The sequence below is a fragment of the Nelumbo nucifera genome, chromosome 3 (genome assembly GCF_055504915.1).
Source record: "Nelumbo nucifera cultivar China Antique chromosome 3, China Antique-T2T, whole genome shotgun sequence".
Lineage (NCBI taxonomy): Eukaryota > Viridiplantae > Streptophyta > Magnoliopsida > Proteales > Nelumbonaceae > Nelumbo > Nelumbo nucifera.
Window position 1 is genome coordinate 107,462,798 of NC_142651.1, and position 9,526 is coordinate 107,472,323.

Here is a 9,526-nt window from a genome sequence, read left to right on the forward strand (position 1 = left end):
GGTTAGGGAGTGCAAGAAGGAGAAGGGTAATCAAAGACCTACTGAGGAGAGAGAAGCCTGATATAGTCATGGTACAGGAAACTAAATTGGCAGGTTTGGACAGAAGATGGGTCAGGAGTGTGTGGAAATCAAGAGGAGTGTGCTGGACTTTAGCTCCCTCATGGGGAGCTTCGGGAGGTATAGTGACCTTGTGGAGAGAGGATGTTGTAGAATCTATGGAAGAACTTATAGGGAGATTCTCTGTGTCTTTAAAATTAAAAAATGTGGAAGATGGATTCATTTGGGTGTTAACTAATGTCTATGGGCCAAATAGTTATAGGGAAAGGAAGGAAATGTGGGAGGAGTTGTTGGAATTCAAGGCTTGTGGGGTGGCCCATGGTGTTTGGGGGGACTTTAATGTAAAGGTTTTGTAATGCATCAAATAACCCCCAAAGATTGATTACTACAAGTATGAGAAATTTCAATGAATTAATTAACATGTGTGGGCTAAAGGAATTACCCTTTCTACAAGCTAACTTTACTTGGTCAAATTTCCAAGAAAACCCCCTTTGTTCCAAACTTGATAGATTCCTTTTTAATGTAGAGTGGGAGGATCATTGGAGGAATTTGGTGGCTAAAACCCTTCCTAGAGTTACATTTGATCACTGCCCTATACTATTAGGTCAAGGTGTTCTAGGCTTTGGCCCTCGATCCTTTAGGTTTGAGAACATGTGGCTAACTCATTCGGATTTTGAATGAAAGGTTGGTGAGTGGTGGAATGAAGACTTGAGAGGGGTTAAGTGGAAAGGTGTAAGGTTCCACAAAAAGTTGAAGAGACTAAGAGCAAGGATTAAAGAGTGGAATCGGGAGCATTTTGGAAGGGTAGAGGATCAAAAGAATATTTTGATGTCCAGGATTGATGAACTAGACTCCGAAGAATTCCAGGGAGTTATGAATGAGCAAGAAAGGATCTTGAGAAGTAGGTTAAAAATGGAATTGGAAGAAGTTCTCCTTAGAGAAGAGATCTCATGGAGGCAAAAGTTAAGACACAAATGGATCAAAGAAGGGGACGACAATACAAATTTTTTCCATTGGGAGGAGAAGAAAAAATCAAGATGAGATAGCAAAAGTGTTGGTGGATCACTTTAAATCAATTGCAGGGAAGCCTTTGAATAATAGACTAAGGCTGGAAGGTCTAGATTGGCCCAGGCTGTCTGAAGAGCAAGCAAGCTGGTTAGAGAGGAGTTTTGAAGAATAGGAAATTAGACATGTAGTGTTTTCAATGGATAGATCCAAAGCCCCTAGAACAGATGGCTTCACCATGGTTTTCTATCAAGACTGCTGGAATGTGGTAAGAGAAGACCTTTGTGTTGTGTTTAAGGAATTTGAAGTTAATAGCAAAGTAAGCCCCGGTGTCAATGCCACTTTCATAGCTCTAATCTCTAAGAAGAAAGAAGCAAAAAATCCTAAAGATTTTAGGCCGATTAATTTGGTGACTAGCATTTACAAAATCTTGGCTAAAATGTTATCCTTGAGGGTTAAAGTAGTGCTACCCTCCATCATTAGTCAAGCCCAGGGAGCTTTCGTGCAAGGGAGACAAATAATAGATTAGATTCTAATAGCGAATGAATGTGTGGGGGATATGAGAAAGTTTGGAAAGCAAGGTTTTGTTTGTAAGCTGGATTTAGAAAAGGCCTATGATCTTGTGGATTGGAGCTTCTTATTAGAGGTCCTAGGGTGTTGTGGGTTTGGAGTTAGATGGTGTAATTGGATAAAGGGATGCATAAGTTCTTGCCATTTTTCGGTCTTGGTTAATGGGGTAATCAAGGATTTCTTCCCAGCTTTTAGAGGGTTAAGGCAAGGCGACCCCCTTTCCCCTTTTCTTTTTACCCTAGTTGCAGATGTTTTCAGTAGTTTGATCTCTAAGGTAGACAGGGAAGGTGTAGTGAGAGGTTGGAGGATAGGAAGGAATGGGATTAGGGTGACCCATTTACAGTTTGTTGATGACCTAATAATCTTTTGTGATGGGGGTGATAGAAGAACAGTAAGTAATCTCAAATCTTTGATAAAGCACTTTGAGAGAGTATCAAATCTGAAAATAAACTTGGAAAAGAGCTGTGTGGTGGGAGTGAATTTGGATGAGAGGACTCTTGAGTCGGTGGCTGAGTTTTTAGGTTGTCCCATTTCCTATTGGCCTTTACAGTATTTAGGTCTTCCTCTAGGAGCCAGCCCTAAGGAGAGCACCTTTTGGGCCCTGGTTTTAGAAAAGTTTGAGAAAAGGTTAGCCTCGTGGAAAAGGAACTATATTTCTTCAGGGGGTAGAGTTACTTTACTGAGAGCTTCCTTAGCAAATCTGCTGATTTATTACTTCTCTGTGCTTAGGATTCCTGTCAGGGAAGCCAAGAAATTAGAGAAATTAATGAGAAATTTTCTTTGGGAGCCAGGGGAGGAAAAAAATGATCACTTAATAAATTGGGGAATAGTGTGTAGGAGGAAAGAGGAAGGTGGATTGGGACTGGGGGATTTAGTTTTGAAGAACAAAGCACTCCTAGTAAAATGGTTGTGGAGATGGCCCTTAGAACAGGAGTGACTTTGGCATGACGTGATAGATAGTATACATGGCAGTTTGGGAAATGGATGGGATGTTAGTGTATCGTGTCGAGCCACTCTAGCAACTCCTTGGGAAGCAATTCAGAGGATTCTTCCTCTTTTCCTCAACTGTATGAGGTATGATGTCAATTCTGGTACTTCTGTTTTGTTCTGGGAGGACATCTGGGTGGGCAATTCTGCCCTTAAGGACAGTTTCCCTTCTCTCTATTACATTTCTTGCTACAAGGGTAAAACAATCTCTCACTTTCTTCCAACATCTGATTCTCCATATTCTTTGAGTTGGGACTTAGGGTTTCGTAGGGGTTTGAGGGATCATGAACTCTCGTGTGCTTCAGACCTGTTGTCACTACTTGAAAGTGTTTTTCTGGACCCTTCCAGCTCTGATTTGAGACTTTGGTCTCCAAACCCAAAAGGTTACTTTACATGTGCTTCCTTTTTTAAGCCCGTTTGCTCTCCCTTGGGACAAGTGGGTTTCCCAGCTAAGGAGATTTGTTCTAAACCTGTACCTCCTAAAATTATTATGTTCTGCTGGGAGGTGTTCTATAGGAAAATCAACACTTCAGACTTGTTGCAGGAGAGAAGGCCTTCTATGTGTTTGTCTCCTAATTGGTGTGTACTTTGCAGGGCTAATGGTGAGGATTGCTCTTACTTTTAACCTGTCCTTTTTCTGTTGCTATTTGGGGTTGGATCTATGCTTTGTTTGGTTGTAGATGGAATTTGACCACAATCATAGATCAGATCTTTGATCCTTCCTTCTTTGTGTGGCTCACAAAAATTGGTAAAACAATGTGGAGGAGCATTAGAGCTGCTGCTTTGTGGACAATTTGGGAAGAAAGAAATGCGAGGATATTCCAAAAGAAAGAGAGGAATGTTCAGAATGTAAAGGATTGCATTATGACCAGAGCAATCCATTGGCTGAGATCATTAGATTCCTTCAAATTATATTCCTTTAATGACATGTTGAGGAACTGGATGGCTGTGGCTAGTAGCAGTAGCAGAAATAACAGGGTACCAGATGTGTGGGTACCTCATTCAGAAGACTGGACAAAGCTGAATTTTGATGGTAGCAGCCAAGGAAATCCGGGTCAATCAAGGATTGGTGGGATGCTGAGAGATAAAGATAGTAATATTTTAGCTTTATTCTCAGGCTCCGTGGGTATAGGAGACTCTATTAGAGCTGAGCTTCTAGTGGCAGTACAAGGCATTCAGATTGTGGACCAGTTAGGAGTTCAAAATTTGATTATTGAAGGAGATTCCAAAGTTGTTGTGGGTTGGCTAAAAAATCCAGATTCAGTGATTTGGTGCTACAGGGATATTATGAGGAAAGCTAAAAGGTTCTCAAGGAACATGAATGTTAATTTTCAGTGGGTGGGTAGAACAGCTAACACCATAGCGGATGGGTTAGCTAAACAAGGGGTATCAAGGGAATGCTTATTCTGGGCAGCTTTGTAAATATTTTGTTACTAGTCTGAGGTAGTACATTGTTGTTGTTGTGGAGAGGCACCAGCTTGTGCCCCTCTTTTGGGCAGGCTGTATTGTAATATCTTATTGAGTTTTTGAATAAAATTTCAATCATTTATCAAAAAAAAAAGTCATCACATATTGCATCTGTATATGACGTTGTTAAATATAGCTTCTCTTGTGGGAACATACATATTTAATATTTTCAAGGGCTCAAGTCTGCACCTCCTTGGATGTTTAGCAATAAAGTTTGATCCCCCAGCTTTTATACCCATCAACAAATAAATAAAAAAAATAAGATAATAAGACAGGTAAATGACTATTGCTAGGATTTGTTTTCTAGTACACCTTAGGAACCTTTAGTGCACTGAGTTGAGTCAGTTGACACAATTTGTCTGTCTGGTAGGCGGTAGCATTAATCATAGTTTAAAATGTCCATAAATTTCCTAATATTCCCAAGACACACTTCCATTTCCATGGGTAGCGACATGAAATTTTACTGGAATTGAACGTATTCCCCAGCAAACACTACTAGCACCATGTGATGTATAAGAGATAGTATTATAACATATGTTGGTGACAATATTGTAGATATGTAGAGTAGCAATGTTATCACCTGCCTAGTGCACATTGTTACTACTTTGTGCCAGCTTGATATTCATTTCAAACATGAAATGAAATATTAGTTGTCTAATAGATAGGTTGATCTATTAGAATCATTTGCATTTTCTATGGGTTTAAATTTTAGTTGAACTCATTCCATCATGTAGTTTTGAATCTTAAGGTTAGAAGACAACTGCACAACATATTATTTTGTCTATAACCTTACTTTCTTAACTTTGTTTAATGATTTGAAGCAAGATAATAATTTATAAAGGTGTGTCTATGGTTTTATCATTTGATAAAATATCATTATATTATCATATATAAGCTTGAACCTAGTTTGAACATTGAGCTTGAACCTTAGTTTCATACTAATTTTAGGTCATATTATCATATATAAGCTCTGCTTAATGGCATTAAACAGAATGGAATGGCGAAACAGGATTCATGTAGCCGACTCCATATAATTGGGATAAGGTAGTTTGATGTGTTCAAACTACCTATCTTGTGTTTCTTGCATGTTATGAAAATCATAAAGCATAGAGAATGTTGAATCAAATAGTATCATGAATCTTATCATAAACAATAAGATTAATTTTCTCATATAAATTTGTAAAAAACAAAGAAGACCAGATTAAACTTAAATATGTATGGGATATGACTTTACTCCATTTTTAATCCATATCTATTGCATAATGCAGTTTAACACTTGTAGACTAGAAGCATAAGATAATGTGATCAAGTTTGATTAATCCACATACAATGGCACTTGTATGATGGAAGATAAACTCAGCTAGGTATTAGATAACCTAAATATATCATATTCCAGCAAGGTTTTTAAAATAAGAGACCTTTGAGAAAAACTAGAAGAAACAAATATATGACAGTACAGAACTAGGTCTCAATTGAATATATTCAAATTGTATGAAGTGTATAAATTGTAAAATGTGCAAGTCAAATAGTAGGATTCAAACGGTAATTAGATGTTTGCAGTTCACAGAAAAGAATTAAGCCAATAAGTTTTGAACTGAAACCCTTGGGCTTCATATTGTAAACCATAAGACTTTTACAAATATGGTTTCTTAATAAAAAGTGTTTTAGTTATCAGTGGAGCATAAGGCTCATCCTTTTACAAATATGGTTTCTTAATAAAAAGTGTTTTAGTTGTCAGTGGAGCATAAGGCTCATCCTTCTAGGTTTTGGGACGAATTGTTTTCAAAATCCCATTGGGAGTCTGAAAGGGGTAGCAAGTGGGGAAAACATGATTCACAGGACTTTGTTGTTTTCCATTTGGAGCCTATTACATTTAGAAAAAGGGAAATAGAAGGTTTTATTCTGCCAGTGGTAGTGGAATGCGTTACATGATCCCCAATCTAGAAAACGGAAAAAAGTTGTTCTCCAAGTTTTTTTTTTTGATGAGTAGTTCTCCAAGTTTGATTGTTACCATTACTTTCCACAATGAGGTTCTGGATAGTTTGGGCCACTGGCATTAATGCCAGTATCATCTCTAGCTGTATGTTTTCCAGATGATATGGCTTGATCAATAGACCATCTCATTCTGGATCTATCCAAATTATGGTTGAGTGCAAAAGTTGGCTAGTGGTTTGAAGGTACAATCCCTTGGTGAGAAGGCCTTAAATTTGAATGTGTATAATTTGGAGTCTGGTCCTCTTTGCATAGTAGTGGCCAAATTGTCATATTGAAATAACCCTTGTGTGATCTTTGTTTTGCAATTGGAGTTCGTATGTGCTGCTGATGCTTCGTTAGTGAAAAATGGTGGTGATATTATCCTGATTCGTTCAGGGCCTTTGGGCTTGGTGTTTGTGATAACCAAAATTCCCTTGCACTGACTGATGCCTGTGCCTGTAACAATCAGGAAAATTGCTGGGTTCTCAGCAGCTCCTATCATAATGGAATATAATTTCCTGGCTTGTTCTCAGTATCTTAAAGTACTTTGAGAGTGTAAATAATTGGAGGCAACCGGAACTGGTACTTTTGGTTGTTGTGTATGAAGCAGTTAGTGATAAACAATCCTATGACTACTAATAGTGTATGAAGCAGTTAGTGATAAACAATCCTATGACTACTAATAATGCAGTTCTTTTGGGAACCAAGCTGAATATCATGTATCAAGACAATTGCCATTAATTGGATGCTTTGGTTTTGCAGGAACTTGGTTATGCACAATTGCCAACAGAAGCTGGGTCAGTTATTGATCCTGCTCGCTTCCAACAGGTATTTGGTATTAACCCATTTCAAACTCTCCACCCTTAATCTGATGTCATCATTTGAGTTCATTGTGTCTGCAACTACTGCAGGGAGTTCACGCTGTACAGAATTGGATGTGGAAGGGCAATTCTGCAGGTTATTTACCTTCTTCACATAGGATTAGGAATGTTAGAGTTGGTCGAGTAAGGGTAGATTAGTCTTTTCATCATGTTTAAGTTATATGCTGATGTGGCAACCTGATATTACTTCTGTAGTTCTCTTGTTCCATACTTAAGTGGGGGAAGTTTAGTCATTGTACACTAATTACAACATAATGCATATTATGGTCGACTAGTAGGGTTTAGCCTCAGTTCGACTGTTTTTTCTTCTTCTTCCCCTTCTTCTCTCTCTCCTTCCTTCTCTACTGGTTCGAACTACTGAAACAAGGAAGATATGGGCCAATAATTTTTAGTTTTTTTTTTCAGTCACAGAAAAATGAGGATATATTCATGGGGTATTTTGTTGTCCTTGATGTTCAGCTCATTGGTTTGATTTTCAGAATGCATTATTTTTAAATAAAGTAGGAATTCTTATCCATCAATGATGGTCCTTGCATGGAATAGCCAATTTATTGAGCTTTAACCTAGGTGCTTTGCAAACAGAGCTTGGGAAGCGTTAGCCAAAGATTTTGGGAATATCAGCCACACTTTCTTACTGTCCAAAAAAATGATGTTTTTTATACCTTCTGAAGGGCTACATAACTTGGAGGGGGGAGGCAGCCTATCCCCCAACCCAGGTGCATGCGGGATTCGACCCCAAGTCTCCGCTATGACCAGCAGGAGACCTTACCAACCAGCTGGTTGGCACCCTGCAAAGAAAAAAAATGCTGTTTTTGATTGTTAAGATAGTCATCTGGTTGGAGAAACTTTGCTAGGGTGTTCATTAATTTGGACCTTGTTGTATTATTTGTTGCCCGCTGCATATATGATAAAACCACAATTTAAAGACACTTTCCCTTGTGCTTATTCTGATGGAAACTTTGTCCTTCAGCAGGAACCTGAAGTGGAAAGGAGGCATCTGAGGCAGTGTTCCAGCAGAGAAGTGTCGTCATAGATTTAAATGGCGCTCCACCTGCCTGTGGTAGCAGGAAAGCAGGCAGGCAAGCCTCGTGGTGGCTGCATGGGTAAAGCAATGTGATGGCAATGCTTTAATTTATTTTCTTGAGGTATATCCCTCATGAAATTCTATTACTCGGACATTTATTGCCTCAAATGGAAAACTGGAAAAAGAGAGAGAAAAGCAATGTTATATGATTGTCTCTTCATAGTTCTTACTGAGAAAAAGAAAAGAAAAATAAATAGGTTGTGAGAATGCTCAAATTCATAGTGTTGAAGATTGGAGGGGAAATCCTCAAATCCAGGGGAGGACAAAAGGATTTTTAGCTCTATTTGTCTTTTCAAGTTGTGGTGGGGTCGGGTTTTTTTTTTTTTTTGAGCAAATTGTTATTATAGACATTGATTTAGCTTGTTCTGTGAATGGGTGCCAATATGACTGACCGTCCCAGGTGACACCGTGAAAGCAGCCTTGTTGGTCACTCTTTAAGTAACATGAATACTAAAATCTGGTGCTTAATTGCTAAAAAAAAGGCATAAAACTATAAGCATATAAGCAAAAAGCTATTTGGTTTGTGTTAATAATATATTGCAATCAGTATCTAAACTGAGGTGGGCATTTGGTAAATTTGGGTTCTGATTCTTGGCAAGCCAAAAAGTTCTTATACGAGCTCTGAATGGAGCGAGTATGCAAGGTGGGGCTCCAAGTTGAGTGGGTTTGGGTTAAGCATTTGTTAAAATATATAAATTATTTTAGTGGGGTATTGCACTTGCACTCGTAGGTAGGAATGCTTGGAACCTTTTTGGACGAATTTATTTGTTTATTATGAATATTTCAATAATCAGTATTATATATTTTTATTTTTTACATAATTTAAATTTTTTACATTAATCATTAATTGTTAATATACTTAATTTTAAAAAAATTAATAATAAATTATCAAGTGTAATAAAAAGAATAAAAATTACTAAAACAATTAAGGAATGATGGGTCTTAGTCTATATTGCTATCAGGGGTGGTAGATCTACAACTGTTTTTTTTTCCTTGTATTTTTGAATAAAAAAACATTTATGCAGTTTGAAAATTCATTGATAAGCATTTATGCATACTTGATACTCGCCGTTCCGTGTTGATGGGAATGACACTGAAAACACTGGCCATTTCTCCGGTGAAACATACAAAGTAGGCTTTTTGAGTTATACATCGTCAGATGATTTTGTGCATGGAGGACTGCTCATCTGCAGAGGCTGATATGGGTCGTAGTTTCATGGTACCAAATGTTCAGCAACAGTATGAATTTTGGCGCGAGAAGGATAAGGATCAAGGAGCCCACTGCTCAGTCTTATTAAGTATTAACAGCAAATGCAAAGCATCACTTAAATTATTCAATCAAGCTAAACTGCTATAGTTCTGAGGTGGAGTGCAGTTTATTTATCCATATTTTTTTTAGTCTATTTATTCCTAATTTTTTTTAGTCTTTTATATATATATTTTTTTTGTTTTATAATAAATTAAAAGGGTTTTAAAAAAGATTTGAAACCCAAAATACGTG

General features: G+C 37.6%; 1 protein-coding gene across 14 annotated transcripts in view; it reads left to right on the forward strand.

Annotated features, from left to right (window-relative positions):
- LOC104598752 (flowering time control protein FCA-like) overlaps window positions 1–8,307 on the forward strand; it is a 30,960-nt gene extending 22,653 nt beyond the window's left edge. For 8 of the 14 annotated variants that reach the window (XM_088900900.1, XM_088900903.1, XM_088900909.1 and 5 more), the window contains 2 exons: window positions 6,823–6,888; window positions 7,915–8,107. In XM_088900900.1, coding sequence (XP_088757026.1) covers window positions 6,823–6,888; window positions 7,915–7,974 — 126 coding nt within the window. In that variant the 3' untranslated portion in view covers window positions 7,975–8,107. Of the gene's footprint in view, window positions 1–6,822; window positions 6,889–6,971; window positions 7,018–7,911 lie in introns of all 14 variants that reach the window. The other 6 variants (XM_010260941.3, XM_088900905.1, XM_010260940.3 and 3 more) reach the window with 4 other exon arrangements.
- The last annotated feature ends 1,219 nt before the right edge of the window (window positions 8,308–9,526 follow it).